The sequence below is a fragment of the Desmodus rotundus genome, chromosome 3 (assembly GCF_022682495.2).
Source record: "Desmodus rotundus isolate HL8 chromosome 3, HLdesRot8A.1, whole genome shotgun sequence".
Classification (NCBI taxonomy): Eukaryota; Metazoa; Chordata; class Mammalia; order Chiroptera; family Phyllostomidae; genus Desmodus; species Desmodus rotundus.
The window spans coordinates 46,156,768-46,175,705 of NC_071389.1; the positions used below are offsets into that span (position 1 = coordinate 46,156,768).

Genomic DNA, 18,938 nt, shown 5'->3' on the forward strand with positions numbered 1-18,938 from the left:
TGTTAGACTCTATAAAGTTTATGGATAATTGTAATCCAGCCCCTTGACCTTGAGGACAGCAGAAGCGCAGAGCTCAGTGCATAGCTATACCTGGCAGTTGTGTGGCTAAAAATGGGGACAGCGATTCAGATTCCACTTTGTCCAACATCTCCCCTAGTTTATATTCCATGAGATGCTAGCCCAAACCAGAAGAGCTTCCTTTTCTTCAGCTAGACTTCATGCTAGTTATTTTGTAAAGTGAAGACCCACTGGCCTAGTTTACAGGTTCTTAGACATTTGTACTTTATGAATCAATAAAATTTCCAAAGAATTAGAAGGCTGACATGAAGTCGTCAGTGTTCAATTTCTCAGTGGAGGCCATTAAGAAACAAAAGAAAGCAATGCTCATGTCCCGTTACATTTTCATCATTTTATAAATGAACATTTTAACATTGGAAAGGTTGTTGAATAGGACTTTTCCTTTTAAGTAAGAAATGGGGATGGTAACCCAAAAGGGAGGGCTAAAAGCCATAAAAACATCCCATGTTCTCTAAGGAAAGATTACAGTGGAACCTTGGTTCTCAAACTTAATTTGTTCCAGAAAACTGAGAAATGATTCACTCGAAAACCGAATCTGCTTTGATTGTCAGAGGCACAGGACTGATCATATAGATGTTAGCATGAAAGCGTTGTTGGGTCAAGAATTGAGACCCAAAGTTTTGTTAGAAAACCATGACATTTTTTTCCATGAACAACTTGGTTGAGAATGGAATTGTTCAAGAACCAAGACTTTGGAGAATTGAGGTTTGTCTGTATAAAAAAGTGTTCAGGCAACTCCCTCTGAGAGGATGCCATGTTGGTTCTGATACCACTCATCACCCCAGCAGCCTCCCAGTGCTCATATAAACTGACTCTGGGTGGAGAGGATAGAATGTGAAGAAGTTTTAACAAAGGAATTATTGGCCTACTGAAGATGTAGAGCCACTTCTAGAGATGGGGGCTGCCTTCAGTGAAAGGAAGGTTAACTTCTGTATCCGTTAGGCTGTGGTTAGAAAAACAAAAAGGATTTAACACAAGAAACTGATTACAGAAGTATTGAATGATGAAAGTGAAAAGGGGTCAGCCAGGTTACCCAAAGATTAATGAAGCAGCTACCATTTCTAATGCTGAGGGGACAAAGGGGATGATGGTGTTATGAGAGTCTAGGAATGAGGGGTCACAACCAGTAGGATCTGAAACAACCAAGTGGTCACCATAAATCTAGTGAGCAGCCATCTGATGAGGATATTGTATGGCTGGTTCTGGGTCTGTCCGGAGGGAGTGCCCAATTTGTCCATACTCCTGAAAGAAGGAAGAGAGTCCCTTTTCTGCAAATCTCTTCTAATTTCCTACTAATTATTCCCATTGACAGTACTATGGGAAGCCAGCTGGGAAGAGGATCTGTGAAATGCATTTGCAATGTCCCAGCCCCAGCTTCACAGAGCAGAGTTTAGAGTGGTTGGCTTGGGTCTGAAAGATCTTGATAAAAAACTGACATAGTATCTCATTTCTCCATTGGTTACTTATGCAGAAGACTTTATGATCTTCTTCTAGTGCCTTTTTGAGCAAGGGGGAAATAGAGTGAGATAGCTGGGTGGAGAGAGAAGTGGAGTGAGATTGCAGGGCGGACAGAAGAGAGAGCACCGAAAGGCCTGCACTTTCCCCACTTAGTGTGACAAAGATGCTTGACTTATTCTAGATCAAGTTCACTGGGGGTTGAGCCATTTTGTCATTACTTCAATCAAGAGAGTAGATTATCGTTTTAGGGGACCCTATCAGCACATTCAATGTATACCAATGGGTTTGGGAGCTGGGGAGATGAGAAAAGTTATTTTTTTCCCAGTAGGAATATTCCTACTCACCTTTAAGAAGAGAGCCAGCATTTAAACACTTGTCTTAGAGAGGTAATCAGTATACAGTTTCTTTTTGCCAGAGAAGTAGTGGCACTGAAGAGAACTATAATTAAATGCCCCATTAAGTAAGTAGGTTTTTACTTCTTTTAATTAACTTTTCCACTCTGTTTCAATGTGGAAGGAGTTAGAACCTAAAAATGAAAGGAGGAAGGGAGAAGGAAAAGTAGACCATTTCCCCTTCCCATGCCAAGTTCTACACACTGGCCAGTGAATGGCACCACACAGCCTGGCCACTGAGCCCAGAAAAAAAGGGCATGTGATTTAAAGCAGCTATAAATTGGTTCCATTGATCTATGTGTCTGTTCTTATGCCAGTACCAGACTGCTTTGATTATAGTGACCTTGTAATACAGTTTGATATCAGGTATTGTGATCCCTCCTACTTCATTCTTTGTCAAGATTGCCGAGGCTATTTGGGGTCATTTTTGGTTCCAGATAAATTTTTGAAATATTTGTTCTAGAACTGTGAAATATACCATTGGTGTTTACATAGAGATTACATCGAATCTATAGATTGCTTTGGGTAGTAAGGACATTCTGATGATGTTAATTCTTCTAATCCATGAACACATTATATACTTCTATTTATTTGTGTTTTCCTTAATTTCTTTCTTCAGCATTCCATAGTTGTCTAAGTACAGGTCTTTTACCTCCTTGTTTAAGTTTGTTCTTAGGCACTTTATTTTTCTTGTTGCCATAGTACGTGGGATTTTTTTTCCTAGTTTCTGTTTCTGATATTTCATTGTTGGTGTACAAAAATGCCTTCATTTCTGAATATTGATTTTGTATTCCACTATTTTGCCAAATAGATCAATGAAACAGAATAGAGAGGCCAGAAATAAATCCACGTCTCTAGTCAATTAATATTTGACAAAGGGGTCAGGAGCATAAAACGAAATAAAGATAGCCTCTTTAATAAATGGTGTCAGGAGATCTGGACAGCCACATGCAAAAAAAATTAAACTAGACCACCAACTTGCACCATACACCAGAATAAATTCAAGATGGACAAAAGACATAAATATAAGCCATGACACTATTAAAGTCCTAGAGGAAAACATGGGCAGTAAAACTTCAGATATCCCATGTAGCAATATTTTCACCAATAGATCACTCCTAGGGAAGGGAAATAAAGGAAAAAATAAGCAAAGGGGACTACATCAAATTAAAAAGCTTCTGCATGGCTAAAGAAAATATCGTCAAAATAAAAAGGGATCCAACTGTATGGGAAAAGCTATTTGCCAATGATGCTTCAGACAAGGATCTGATCTCCAAAATATATAAAGAACTCATATGACACAACACCAGAAAGACAAACAATCCAATGAAAAAATGGGCAAAGGACCGGAACAGACACTTCCCCAAGAAGGAAATACAGAGGGCCCATAGACATATGAAAGGATACTCAACATCACTAGCCATCAGAGAGATGCAAATTAAAACCACAATGAGATACCACCTCACTCCTACCAAAATGGCTGTCATCAATACATCAACAAACAACAAGTGCTGGCAAGGATGTGGAGAAAAGGGAACCCTAGTGCACTATTGGTGGGAATGCAGACTGGTGCAGCCACTGTGGAAAACAGTATGAAATTTCCTCAGGAAACTAAAAATGGAACTGACTTTTGATCCAGTGATTCCACTGCTGGGATGATACCCTAAGAATCCTGAAACATCAATTCAAAAGAACCTATGCACCCCAATGTTCATAGCAGCATTATTTATAATAGCCAAGTGCTGGAGACGCCTAATTGCCCATCAGTAAATGAGTTGATCAAAAAACCGTGGTACATTTACACAATGGAGTACTACACAGCAGAAAGAAAGAAGGGACTCCTACCCTTTGCAACAGCATGGATGGAACTGGAGAGCATCATGCTAAGTGAAATAACCCAGGAATTGACAAACAAATACCATATGATCTCACCTATAAGTGGAACCTAATCAAACAAGTAGCTTTCTTAAAACCTCAAAATGTTACTCTTATTTTTCTTATTTCTTCAAGGTTTGGCCTAGCATGTACCCATGATGTACATAATATTTTTAAAATGATTGTCATAATTTGTTGAAGTTTCTGGCAGCCAGGGATTACTAGAACTGGCAACTTGAACCCGTTGAAGGAGGAATTCACACGATTGCGGCAGCACCCAGCGTCCTTTCCCTTACTTCAGCTTTTACTTCTCTGTGGAGAAGGGAGACGTGAAAAGGCAAAATTATATGAGGAATGCTGTAGTCTTTGAGTGTAACAGGCTGTTATAAAAGAATAATATAACTTTAAAAGCATCTTTAATGTGAAGAAATATAAAACCACAAGAAAACTATTATAATATGGCAGAAATGGAATTTATAGTAATCAATTTACGCATCAGCTTAGAAACTCTTAGAAATAATTTGTTTTAATGAAGCATATGGTGTTCTGTTTATTGAGAAGCAAATTTTGCTAATATGAGAATAATCTCAAATTAAGGGAACCTGACCTCTTCTCTCATCTACATTTGCCTTAAATTTGAGGCACTTAAAAACTTCAGTATCTCTTAAAAATTACTCGTGTTTATCCTTGCCCAATTGAAGAACATGTTTCCAGAAAACTGATCCATTTAATTTACATTTCTGACATCAGAAAATGAAATAAAAATCATGTAATTCACTTCTGCCTTGAAAATATGTGAATAAAATTGAATTAGCTGCAGTGTGATAGGTTAAGTGGCTTGACTTTAGAACCCGAATGCTCTAGTCTTAACCAGCAGAGTGTGTGACTTTGGGCACATTTCATCACTGTTCCAAGACTTGATTTTCTCACTTGTTATGATTTTTGTGCCCACCTTTCTTGGTTGGATGATTATTACGACACATATTTGAAATTGTGTATGTATAGTAATTAAACTGGCATAAGATAAATCTCAATCTATAGCAGACTAGACAAAAGACAGGTGACACTAAAAATCAGCAATTATATGGCATAAATAACTACTATTCTTCCATATTAAACATAGTATAAAATAACATCTTATATAATAAATTATATTGTATGCTATTGTATAATGATATTATAGTATAATATTATAACATAATATGCTATTAACTATATTTACCATTTCTCCGAACTCTCAAAGAGAATCATCATTGCCACCAAAGAGTGATGATGCAAAGCCATTTCTTCCTCACAAAAGCAACTTGATATAATGCCTGCTGACCTTCTTTTCTAAAAGCCATAAAATCACTCTAGAACTCCAACTATATTTCACTCATTCATTCTTTGAACAATTATTTATTAAGACCCTGTTTTTTGTCAGTCACTGAGGGAAGATATTTTGAAATTGCCCTCTGGCTTTGTAAAGTTTTTGGAACAAATCTCTTATCAGTCAGGGTGCCAGGAGGAAACAGATTGCACTTCCAAAAGAGGGTAAAACAAAGATTAATGGAAGTGCTATTTAAAAGAGGTATGGGCAGGTCTAAGGATAAGCCTGTAGGGATGATGAGGCACCATAAGGCTACCATAAGGCAACAGTGGAAAAAGCTACCAGCCCTGTTTCTGAAGGGTCAAGTGGAGATATTAGTTAATGGAACCCAGGGAAACTTGTCACCTTGGAAGAGGGGTGCCCACAGGGCTGTAACTTAAAATAGAGGACTTTAGTCACTGCTGCACTACGGCCAGCAGAGGGACCCCGCTTTCCTCCTGCCCTCTAACCTGTTGCCTTTCTTTCCCATCTACTGAACACAGCTGGGAGCCAGAGGGCTAGAGAGCCATGGGTGCAGTCCCTGGACTAGCCTCCCAGGGCACAGGTGGGATGGTGAAGGTAGAGGTGTGGATTTTGAGGGGCAAATGAGGAACATCCAGAAAATAATCTCTCTTTCTCTTTCTTTTTTTTTTTGTTTTATATAACAGATGTTAAGTTTTACTTCTGAATGTAGAATAATACATTTTTAAATGTAGAACATTTGGAAAATTGCCTTGTTACTTAAGATCCTGCTTTTCCTAGCCAGGACATGCTCCCAGTTGAAGGCACATGAATTTGTCCAATAAGCTTTCACATGCAAAGTGTCATAAAACTTACATTTATTTCCATAGCTGAGACCTCACAAAAATACTGTAGCTTGCCAAAAGACCTCCTGATGTTACCCTGGAACATTTTATCTTTCTGCTTGTCATTAATTTCCCTAGCTTGGGAGCTTCCTGCATGTGGCACACCCTTAGTCTGTTAAATTTCTTCCCATGTTTTTGCAGACCATATTGTTCTCTATTATCTCCATTAAGCAATTATACTTACTATTTAAGTCTATCATTTTTCTTTCTTATTGAATTTATCGGAGTGACATTGGTTAATAAAATTATATTGGTTTCAGGTGTACAATTCTATAATACCTCATCTGTATATTGTGTTGTGTGTTTACCCTCTAAAGATTGACTGTAACTCTGTGATAAAATATCTGTTATTTGTCTACTTTTGTTAGGCTTCAAGCAGCCGTTGAGTAAAAGCCCTGAAATTCTGCCTGCTCCTGTTAGGACAGTTTTTGAAGAGCTCAGTGATTGTAAATATGTTGCATGCTGAGGGAATTCTTTTCCTCGGCCTGTGGAATAAACCCCCGGAAAGCCCTGTAGGGTTCTCTCTGTAGAACACGTACAAGGCAAAGTTTCTCCTTCCCCCCCACTCTCTTATCTACTCTCAGTTTTACTGCCAACTGCTGCATAATATAGTCAAATTATGTGGTAGGAATTCAACCCTGGTTTCCTGGGTGATGGTACAATGCCACTATTTAGTATTCGTAGTCACATAGCTACCATTTAATTACGTTCTTAGTCTATATATATCTCGTGTTATAGAAGCAGACTTTTCAAATCAGGCATGTGTTAAGAGTTTAAATGTACAGAGTGAGGAAACAGGAGCTTCTTGAGCTCAGCAACAACACAGGACATTTCTATACCAAGATCTTGAGAAACCACCATACAGATGAAAGCTTCTTGGATTTGATGATTGTATAGTATATCTTTTCCAGTTCAATTCTGCAAACTCAGAATTCCTCATATTCTCTTGTGTACAATCGTATGCCTGATATGATATGCCTTTTCAATTTGGGCCTGTTTTAATAGCCTGAGTTCTGTTAAACCAGTGACTAGTTTTCCTTTGGAGCTTCTGCACCAGGATATACCCTTACGTTTTGGTAATATGATAGGGGTTTCTGAAGCAACTTCCAATGATCTACACAAAACAAATGCCATGAACTGCAGTGCCTCTCCCTCAAAATGACCAGGTCTCTGTGGTTTAAATGAGAGATTTCTAGCTTTTTCTAACTACTGGTTGCTAAAATTCTCTGTGATGGATACTTACCTAAATGTTTATTCATGTGTGAATAAATGTTGAAGTAAAACTGAAGTTAAGAATTTTTGATTGTGTATATTTTTTGTATTGCTTTTCTTTCTTTCCTTTTTTTTTTTTTTTTTTTGATAATAGTATCAAGGGGTCAGATCTCTTAAGCTCTAGAGCTGCCATGGTTTAGCTGTTGCATTGGCCAAATTATTTTTCTGATCCTGTGTTCTCTCATTAGAAAAAAACAAACATGAAAATAATCTCACAGACTGTTAAGGGAATCAAATGAAACATTTTATGGGGTAGCACTTTTTAAGTATAAAACCCTTTACAAGTACATATTATATCTATATTCTCAGTGATAATTGATTATTTGGGAACCCAATTGTTATAATTTTCTCTCCTGCCAAATAGCTTTGCATTTAATTTCTTGGATTTTTGTATTTTGTGAACCCCCTTTCTTACAATCAGATTGAACTGGCTTAGAAAATTATGATGTTTACTTACCCATGTACATACATTGTATATATTCAAATATTAGTTTGGAGAATACAAATTTGTATTTAACTAAGCATACCAAACTGTTTACTTTGTGTGTCTTTTCTTTTTCTTTTCCTTTGTAGGTCTTAAAAATTGCCAGCAAAGCTGCGCTGAGTAACAGACACCCTAAGAAAACATATTCTTCATCTCTATAATGAAGAAAAGCAGGAGCGTGATGACAGTGACAGCGGATGATGTAAGTTCCAAAAGGCAGAGATTCCGCCCCCGTTTTCTCCGCTCAATAGAGAAGTCACTCCATAGTTCTAGGCCCAGGGCAGGCAAGGATAACACCACTGCTTTGTAATGAGGTGTTTCTATGACCCAGACGTTGCCAGCTCGGGACCCAGCATTCTGCTAGGTAGCATGAACGCTGCCCTCTCTGCAGCTGGGAGATGCGGTCCGTTTGAGCTTTATGGTTTTCATGTGCAAAACCACCAGTCTCTGGTGCATGCACACATCCGAACTCTTAGAAACTCCTCTCTCCACATTGCCCACGTTATTAGTTCCCTGATGACTTGTTTTCATACCGTAACCCAGTACAACTAAACTTTGAGAGTCACCTCCTGTGTTTGGGTCTTTGACAACTGCTCATAAGAAGTTCATGATGTAACATCTTCTAGGTCTTGCCTATTTAAGTGTGGTCCTTAGAGCAGCATCATTAGCATTACCTGGGTGTTTATTAGAGATGCAGAGTTTCAGCCTCACCTGATCAGACTGCATGCTAACAGTCTGCTCAGCCAGGGTGACTAGGAATGTACATTATGTTTGAGAAGCCCTGCTCCAGGTCACCTGAAGAAGTCTGTTAACTCCTCATCTTCAGAGCCTTGCATCTTGGACAGCTAAGATTAAGTGTCTCCTTTGCTTCCCATTGATTAGTCCCTCATTATTGTGTCTTTAATTGTCCAGTCTTTACTCAGTTAATGTTTTTAGTTGAGATAAAAATTATATGCCACTAATCAGATTTGCAGAAGGAAGGGCGGGATGGAGAAAAATGAAATAATTTTGTTTGTTCTCTGTAATAGCTCTTTTTTTGTTGTTGTTAAGCTCCTCTTTCACAGATGTGTGAGGGGCTGGGATGACCTTGAACTTGCACATTGATATAAAATGGCATCTTTTGGGTAAAGGTCCTGTCTTTCAGGTTTCTCCCTATTCTTATTCTTTTTCTTTAATCATATGACATTGGTCAAGGGGGCAAACTTTACATTATTTAACATTATAGTAGCAGATGTGTGGTATTGTCCTTGTCCTATATTATCCTTTCCCACTAGTGCTTACCATTGCCCAGTTGAAGAACAGCTCAGTTCCCTAGACCCTTGGTTGTCCAGTTTCTGCCCTTGATCTAGCACTGCTTATGCCTGTGACAGGTGTACCAGGTGATGACTGCTCTCGGCACAAGCAGTGCACCATCTCAGTGCACTTTGAGTTTGACCTTCTCCTCCAGTGCCTGGGCCCTTTACTTAACCACTCAGTGGGGGATCTGGTTGTTTAAAAGTCTTGGATCCACTTTCTGTTAGCCCTTGTCTTTGGGCTGTACAGCCCATGGACTCCTGGACCCTTTGCCTCGTACTGCAACAAGCCCCTTGGCAGGTAAGCTGAGGCTAATTCTTAACTTCCTTCTGTGTTCCTATATGGCTGTGGGAACTTCTAGGACATGCAAGTGCAGGGGGAGACTTGGGTGTGTACTAGGAGACTCAAGTCCTATAAAACACACTCCTTTGCCATTGTTGTGTTGAGGGACCTTGTTAGTGATCTGTTCTCATTATCTTTACTTCCCCCTTTTCTGCTCCTTGACCACAAGGGCACTTCCCTTAATTCATATTCTATGTTCTCAGTTACAGACAGAAAAAGCTGTGTTTAGACATCCGTGCTCTGCTCAGGATATCCAAAGGGAAGCTTCTGGATTTTAGAAATCCTTTTTCTCTTTTTTTAAAAGAGAAAGTATTCAGGGGTTATCCCTGAATACTATTTGTACATGTGTGCTCCAAGATTCTATTTTCTGGAAGACTAAAACTAAGCAATGCATTCTGTCTAAAAGCTGGACACCCATTCTTTCTTTCTCAGTGCATACTCTGGTAATAATCCTGATCCTCCCTGAGGTGCTTCAAGATGGGTGGGTTGTATGCGAGCAGATGCAGAAAAGGAAAGCACTTTCAAAGACTGTTAGCCCCGCCAGATAGTTATTACTGAGTTTTGCATTGTCCAACACAATAGCCACTAGGCACACATGATGCTTAAGCACTAGTCTGAATAGAGATTTGCTGTGAGCATAAAACAGATCTTGGATTTTGAATGTATAGTAGTACAAATTAAAAAAGTAAAATATTTTATTATAGTTTTTGATATAGATTATAAGGCAAAGTGATAATATTTTAGATATTCTACAATAAGTAAATCTATTGTTAAAAGTAATTTCAATGGTTTCTTTTTTAATGTGGCTACTAGAAAATTTAAAATGACACATTTAACTCCCATTTGCAACTTGCACTTTGTTTCCAATGGACAGTTATGGCCTAGAACGTTTCACTACGCACTTCAGCCTCTTGACTACAGAGCCACAGATCATACTGAATGTTACAGTGTCTAGTCCCTCAGAACCAGAGCAACTTCACAGACTTTTCATTTTACATACCGCTCTCTTGAGGAAGCTTTATCCCATGTAAGAGATATTTTATTATATTCTCATTTATTTTACCTCTGCAAACATTTGTTTAGTGATTTAAATATTTACCTGACATTAATTTAGCACCTACTATGTGCCAAACACTGGTTAGGTTCTAGAGATTCAGCAAGAAATAGCATAGAGTCTTATTCCTTTGGAGCTTATATTCCAGAGGTGAGGGAAGAAGTAAATAAATAAGTTATAAAACAATCCCAGCTATTATAAGAACTGTACAGAAAAATGAACTTGGTCAGGGGCAAAGAATGAATGGATGGTGAGAATAGAGTGTTTATGGGAGGGTAACACGAGAAGATGCCAGACAGACAGGAGAGTGAAGGGCCCTGTGAATATGTGGAAGAACATTTCTGGTAAAGGGAACAGCATATGCAAAGGCCTCCACTGCATGTAGGACACTGGGTCTGGCTCTGTGGGAAACACAAATTAATAACCGTGACTACTGCCTTCATATACTTATAGTGCACAAGTGATTTTAATAGGAAACTTAATATGATGGATGATAGGAATAGTATACATTCAATACTTGGCATTCGAGAACTCATTTCAGAGGTGAGGGGTAAATTAAGTGTTATTCAAGTACTAAACACAGCAGTGAACTATGACTAAAGGGATTACAGAATCACTTAGAGAGGGGGAGCAGCTGGTTTGGGAAGGAGTTGAACAGGGGGAAATAAGTAAAGAGACCAGGAGATATGTGTATAAAATGACAAAGAGACAGGGAGGGAAGGCAGGGAGAGAGGGAGGGCATAAATTACTCTCTCAATTGGTGGTGGTGGCCTATGATAAAACCACATTTTTCAAAGACAAAATTACTTTTATTATCGTCCCGTGGAGCACGATGACATTTAATCTTGACGAGGGCCTTAAGTGTCATTTAATGCTTCCAATAATTTCCATTTCTAGTTTCAATAAGGCTTGAACAACCCTGGCCTATTATCCCAATTGAATGGGCGCGTAAGCACTCTAGAAGCCCTTGGAAATACCTGATCTCATTTTCTCACCGTGAGTGTAATCGCAAGAATTCAAAACTTAGAGCAAGCTCCAAAAATACACTTAAATACACTAAACAAAGGACAACACAAAACAGCGAAAGCAACAACAAAGCCTGAGAGGCACCGGTGTGCCTCCCCTGGACACTCAGGGGGCCTAACACTAAGGTAAGTTCTGATCTGAGGGTAGGACAAAGGATCCCTATGGTGTTCCCTTCCTTCCTCCCGAAAACTTTTCCTACTGAGCTGCAGGATTTCACACTAGCTCTTCTTTTGTGATATGACATTGGCCAAGATATTGATTTTTAAACAAGGATTATCCAAGAACACAAAGATAATCCAAAGTTGGGCATTTCCCTTGGGATCATAAAGATATAAATTAATGTGGGGCCGTGTAAACACTTTAAAAATTGTGGTTTCCAAAGGTACCCTTCAAATTAATATTCCTTTGCCCCGAATCTTGGATCTGATGAGTGGTGTAGAGACAGCCAGAGTTGTGCTGGTCACACTAAGAAAGTAAGTCCGAGCTCACAGGTTCAGCGATTGAGAACTGATGGAACTAAATTTTGCCTTTGGGAATGTTAGTATTGTATAAATTATGAGTATGAATTAGAGAGCTTTAGGTAATTATGAATAACTCTGCATGGGTTAATTAGTGTTTGTAAATCATCGTTAATATTTCTGGTATTTAACTTGATTACTAAAAAGCTTTCTTTCTGTTATGTTCTTTTGTGGTAATGCATTTTCACATTAACTGAGGGCTTTTGAAACACATTCCTTTAACTTGAAGAATGACTTTAAATCTGTAAATTCAAGCTCGTTATCAAGTCAGTGTGGAGATATTTTATGGTAGGTGTGACTTTATTGCTTGTCAAATAGCATATAACAAATAAATACCCAGTTGGTTTATTTATTACTATTAAGCCTAGTTGATATTTCCATTTTCTAAAAGGGAAAAATGTTCAGTGTGTTAGGAGACTATGGTTGTTAGTGTTTCACTTAATGATATACCTATTGCTGTTCTCTGGTACAGTATTTCTTGCATAGGAGGTAAAGTATATTCTTAAGACTTTGCTTTTCAACTAATCAGTACTTTCTTTACAGGCATATTTGGAGCTAAACTGATTTATAGTTATAGTTTTGAATTTTAATTTGTTCTTGAATCTCTCTAGGAAGATTTTGAACATTCTGTCTTTTTAACTGGTCTATAAGTTTTTTGAAAAAGAAACATTTAAATTTTCACCTCGGCCCCTTATGAGCACCCGCTCTGATTACAGTAAATGCTAGGCCTACGGTACATTTAATGTAACAACCAGCTACTACACAGTAAAACTGAATCCATTCCAGAATATTTCAAACTCAGGGAAATTCTAGACTGTTTTGTTTTCTTCCTGTTACTGAATTGTGTTTTCATAGAATCTCAAATAAACAGTATTCCAAAGCGGTAAGTCAAACACAAGAAAATATAATTATATCCCACTTTAGGTGGGGAGAGTGGGGCCCCTGAAAATTGTCAGGCCTACTCGTGCCCAGATTTCCATCATCAAAACGTCCTGTGTGGATCAGATAAATACAAACTGCTAGAATACCAATTTTGTGACAACATTTCCTATGCCTTTTTTTTGCTGTTGTATCTTTCTTAAATAGCACAGTGTAAAACTATAACAGGTGTACAACAAATATTTGTTAAATGAACACAGTTAAACCCTTAAACTTGAGTTAATTACTCTTTACGAACCAGGATAGGTATGGATGGAGGAGGGGGGCAGAGGATGTTTAAACTTGAGCATATCTAGTGCCGGATTGTCGTAAGTCTATTTTGAAGGGCTAGTAGAAAGTACCTGTTTTTTATAAGCATAGACTGACTTTCAGGTGAAAGACCTTGGCCTAATGGTAGGACTTCCATGATTCCCTGTTAAGATAAAAGTGGAGAATGACAATTACATCTTTTAGACTCCAAGTTGCTGTCAGTGGCCATTTGCAGTGCTGTGACATTTTCGGGCTTCCAGCTGGTATGAAAGGTACAACAGGCAGTGGCTGATCTGGGCCCTCCACTCCCAACAGTACCAGGAACCACAGTCACCAACAGATGTATAGGAAGAGTAAATAACTCTTATCACTGGTGATAGTACAAGAATTTCATTTATGTCACCATCAGAGAAAGTATTGAACATTGTAGTTCAGCCCAGGATTGAATTAATTATACTCATCTTTTTCTGATTTCTTATATAATGTGAGTAATAGAGAAAGAAGTCTCAGTCTTGAGAAGAACTTTTATTGGAACAAGAATAGCAGTCACCCATAATTTCATAATTATTCCATCTTGCTGTTCTATGATAGAAAATATTTTTTACTTTAAAACACTAAACTAGAAACTTTATACGTTAGTCAGTAAAGATTGTTCCCATGTTGTAGAATATCACTGATTTCCTAAATATTTTTAATGGTAAGTTTTCATTTTAGCAAAAAAAAAAAAAAAGAGAGAAAAAAGAAAAAAGAAGGAGAAGTCTTAAAAAGAGAAAGGAGATAAGCCCTTCAATCCCCATGCCATAAATGGGAAACATTATCTACAGCCTAAAGATCACCGTGAATGTGCAACTGATATGTTTGTTCCAAAAGTTGTGAATTTTCCTCCCCCATTTCTCGATTTCTATTAAGCTGCTGACGCCATTGTTAGATTCTGCTCCTGAGATAATGATTCAGGACTTTGTGAGTGACAACTTGATCATTTAGTTTCTTATTTTACTCTGCTGTGCCTCATTTTTAACATTTGAATTTTCTTTTTTTTTTTCTCCTTTCTTCTTTCCCTGTTGTTCCTCTAGAATGTTAAAGATTATTTTGAATGTAGCTTGAGTAAATCCTACAGTTCTAGTAACACACTTGGGATTGACCTCTGGAGAGGGAGACGCTGTTGCTCAGGAAACCTGCAGTTACCGCCGCTGTCCCAGAGACAGAGTGAGAGGGCCCGGACGCCTGATGGCGACGGTGTTTCCAGGCCGACCACGCTCCCCTTGACGCCACTCCCAAGCATTGCTATTACAGCTGTAAGCCAGGAGGGGTGAGTAAATTAAATGTCAGTTCTAAGTTTTATTTTCTAATTATTCTAAATACGATTTCCTGTTATTAAAATATTAGCTATCTGTGGGATGACTAAGGCTATTGACATTTTGATAACTTGTTTCCCTTTGGGTAGAAGATGGGGCCTTTTAAACAGTGGAGGTATTTTCTACCTCTTTAGATTAGAAGGAGACTATTGGGGAAGAACCGAGATACATTTTCATTAATGTCAAGGGAAAGCAAAATTACTGCCTATGACCTTTTTCTAAAACAAAACAACTATTTAGTGTGTGTCAATCTCTTTTAATTAGTAAATAAATATTCTATCAGTTCCAGCCAAGATGGGGTTGTAGGTAAATGTGGTACTCATATCCTCCCATAACCACGTCAAAATTACACCTAAACTACAGAACAACCGTCATTCAGAATTGCCTGAAATCTAGCTGAATGGAAGTCCTACAACTAAGAACATAAAGAAGCCACATCGACACTGCTAGGGGGCGTGGAAATGCAGAACAGTCTGGTCCCACACCCACATGTGGCTATAAAAATTGGGTGGGATATCTTGGCTGTGGAGGTCCCCTCTGAGCAGTGAGGGGCCCCTCCCCTACACCACGCCCCCCAGTTCAGGGTTCCAGTGACAGGAAGAGAAGTCCCCAGAATTTTTGGCTGCAAAAAAACAGTGGGGATTGTGGCTGAGTGAGACAGAGGACTTCTGGAGTCCCAGGAATTTCTCTTAAAGGCTTCTGCACAGACTTACTTGGACACACTCCTTCTGAGTTCCAGCACTGGGGCAGCAGCTTGACAGGCTCTAGGAACTTATGAGATGAATTGAACTGTCAGGCATTAGAGCAAGAGCTGGAAGGACAGCTTTCTCACAGACAGAAGTGCTGGAGGAGGCCTGTGTTACTTTTCTGAGCCCTCCCCCCATAGAGCCAGCAGGTAGGCACCGTATCTGAGTCTCCATCAACCTGGCTCACACTGTTTGCCCAGCCCTAGTGATTCTCTGAGACCCACCCCTCAACTTGTGGACCCGCCGAAGTTGTTTCCAGTGGCTCTTCCAAACAAATGGCCTATCTTGGCTCAGGCTTCAGACTTTCCCAAAATCTCTCAAACAAGAGCAGCTGGTTTGGTGGGCCCATTACCTCTTGCTAAATGGCCCCAGGCCTGACACTAGTGGCAGCTGGTCTTGGTTTAAGGTTGGCCTCTCCTGGGTACCTGCAAGCCCAGCACAACTAGCAGCTATCTGCAGATAGCCTTGTAGCTCATGCCAGGTGGCCATGGGCAGAACACAAGTGGCTGGCATCTCCCGAGAGGCTCCAGAGCTGGTAAACCTGGTAGACAGCTTCAGACTATATCAAAGCACCACCCTACGACCTCCAAAAGTGGCACACTGAAGGGGCAGACTCAGTTGGCACCAGAGCCTTGCTGAAGTAAGTCCTGTTCTGTGGGGTGAGGCCTGTATAGCTGATCCTCTAAAGTGTCCACAGCAGTCTTTGCAGCTAATCAGGCTGTGGGTAATGCTCTCTCATTGATGTGCCAACAGCAATCAAGGCTCAACTACAAAGGAGGGTGTACACAGCATACCCTGTGTTGTGGGGTGCTCACCTTGAGTGGGTGAATGGGGAGGCTGTGCCATTGGACCCTGCAGAACACCTACTATATTAGGCCACTCTACTAAGCCCAGGAGACATAGCAGTTCTACCTAATACATAGAAACAAACACAGGGAGGCTACCAAAATTAGGAGACAAAGAAACATGTCACAGATGAATAAACAGAACAAAAACTAAATTCTTTAGAAAAAGAACTAAACAAAATGGAGACAAACAACCTACTAGGTGCAGAATTTAAAATACTGGTTATAAGGATGCTCAATGAACTTAGGCAGGCACTAGATGGACCTAGAGAGAACTTCAGTGAATTAAAAAGGACATGGAAACTGCAAAAAAAGAACCATTCAGAAATGAAGAATACACTAACTGAAGTGAAAAATAATTTACGGGGAAGCAACAGTATAGTAGATGAAGTTGAGAATCAAAGCAGCAGTTGGGAATATAACAAGGCAAAAAAATTAGAACAGGAAGAAGAAAAAAAGAATACAAAAATATGAGGACTGTATAAGGAGCCTCTAGGACAACTTTAAGCATACCAATAATTGCATCATGTGGATACTGCAAGAAGAAGAGAGAGAGCAAGACATTGAAAACCTATTTGAAAAAATAATGACAGAAAACTTCCCTAACCTGGTAAAGGAGACAGACATACAAAACCAGGAAGTACAGAGTCCCAAACAAGAAACCCAAAGAGGCCCATACCGAGACATATCATAATTAAAATGCAAAAGGGTAAAGACAGAGAGGATCTTAAAGCAGCAGAGAAAAGCTATTAGTTACCTACAAAGGAGCTCCCAGAAAACTGTCAGCCGATTTTTCAACAGAATCTTTGCAGGTCAGAAGGGATTGGTCAGACATATTCAAAGTAATGAAAAGCAAGGACCTACAACCAAGATTACTCTGCCCAGAAAAGCTATCCTTTAGAATTGAAGGGCAGATAAAGAGCTTCCCAGACAAGACAAAGCTAAAGGAGTTCATCACCACCAAACCAGTATTATATGAAATGTTAAAGGGTCTTCTTTAAGAAGGAGAAGAAGATGATGAAAAATATAAACAATAAAATGTCAATAAATACGTATCTATCAACAATTGAATCTAAAAAATAAAATAATCAACCAAACAGAATAGAAACAGGCTCATAGGTGAGGGAACATTTTGACATTTGTCAGAATGGAGGAGGATTACAGGGATGGATGAAAAATTTGTAGGGGTTAAGAAGTACAAATTGGTAGTAACAGAATAATCATGAGGATGTAAAGCACAGCATAGGGAATATAGTCAATAATATTCAAATAACTATATATGGTGTCAGATGGGTATGAAATGAATCAGGATGATCACTTAGTAAGTTATATGATGTCTAATTACTTGGGCTGTTGAAACCTCTAGCATCCGCAGATATAACAAACATTTAACACAGCCAGACACTACTCAGATTAAGATGAAACTTCACACTAATGGCCCGTTTGCCTTGGTTCCTCTTATTTGATACATTATATTGGGCTTAAAAAATATGGAATGCTTCATGAATTTGCATGTCATGCTTGAACAGGCGTGCTAGTATTCTATGTATCATTCTAATTTTTAGTATATGTGCTGCCAAAGTGAGTGCCATGTTGGGCTTTTAACAAGAAAAAGGCATGCTAAAAGGCAAGAAAAAAAATGCAGTCTGTAGGAACAGACCAAGCATCAGAATCAGACCCAGATAGCACAGAGATATTGGAATTATCAGAAAAGGGATTTAGAATGACTCATGTATGTAATAAGGGCTCTAATGGACAAAGTAAACAACAATCAAGAAGAGGTGAGTAGTGTAAAGCAGAGCGATAGACACTCTCAGTCAAAACTAAAAGGAAATGCTAGAAACGAAAACTCTGTAACAGAAATGAAGAATGCCTTTGATGAGCTCGTTAGTAGACTGGGTAAGGTTGAGGAAAGAATCGCTGAGATTGAAATTAGGTGAATAGGAATTTCCCAAACTGGAATGTAAAGGGAAAAGAAACCCCCAAACCTAAAACAAACAAATGAAGAAATGTCCAAGAATAATGTGGCAATTACAAAAGGTGAAACATGCATATTTAGAATAACAGAAGTAAATAGACAATGGAGCAGAAGTAAATATGAAGTAATAGCTGAGAATTTTCCAAAATTGATGACAGACACTAAACCACAGATTTTGAAGCTTAGAGAATACCAATAAAGATAAATACTAAAACATCTATACTTAGGCATATTATATTCAAACTATAGAAACCCAGAAAACAAAGATAAAATCACAAAGAAGTCAAAGAGTAAAAAGCATATGTGGAAAGGAGCAAGGATAAGACTTATAGCAAAATTCTTGGTAGAAGTCATGAAAGCAAGAAGAGAGTGGGGCCAATTATTTAAAGTGTTGAAAGAAATGCCCCCACCCCAATCAACCCATAAACCTATAACCAGCAAAATTATTCCTCAACGGTGAAGAGAGAATCAACACTTTTTTAAAAAGCTTTTATTTATTTTCAGAGAGGGGAAGGGAGGGAGAAAGAGAGGGAGAGAAACATCAATGTGTTGTTGCCTTTCATGTGCCTCCTAATGGGGACCTGGCCCACAACCCAGGCGTGTGCCCTGACTGGGAATCGAACCAGCAACCCTTTGGTTTGCAGGTTGGTGCTGAATCCACTGAGCCACACCAGCCAGGGCAGAATAAACACTTTTTCATACAAATGAAACTTAAGGGAATTCATTATCAATACTCCTGCCCTGAAAGAAATGATGATAGAAGTTTGTTAGAAGGAAAATTATATAGGGCGTAGACTTGGATCTATATAAAGAAAAGAGA

General features: G+C 38.9%; 1 protein-coding gene and 1 non-coding gene across 2 annotated transcripts in view; one reads left to right on the forward strand and one right to left on the reverse strand.

Moving 5' to 3' along the window:
• Positions 1 to 18,938, forward strand: part of PDE4B (phosphodiesterase 4B) — a 513,377-nt gene that overhangs the window by 86,757 nt on the left and 407,682 nt on the right. Inside the window, exons 2-3 of the mRNA XM_053921419.1 lie at positions 7,863 to 7,975; positions 14,268 to 14,503. Of these exons, the coding sequence (XP_053777394.1) occupies positions 7,934 to 7,975; positions 14,268 to 14,503 (278 nt within the window). The 5' untranslated portion in view covers positions 7,863 to 7,933. The remainder of the gene's footprint in view (positions 1 to 7,862; positions 7,976 to 14,267; positions 14,504 to 18,938) is intronic.
• Positions 17,625 to 17,729, reverse strand: LOC112309469 (U6 spliceosomal RNA). The gene has a single exon (XR_002975261.1). It is a non-coding gene; the product is annotated as a U6 spliceosomal RNA (small nuclear RNA).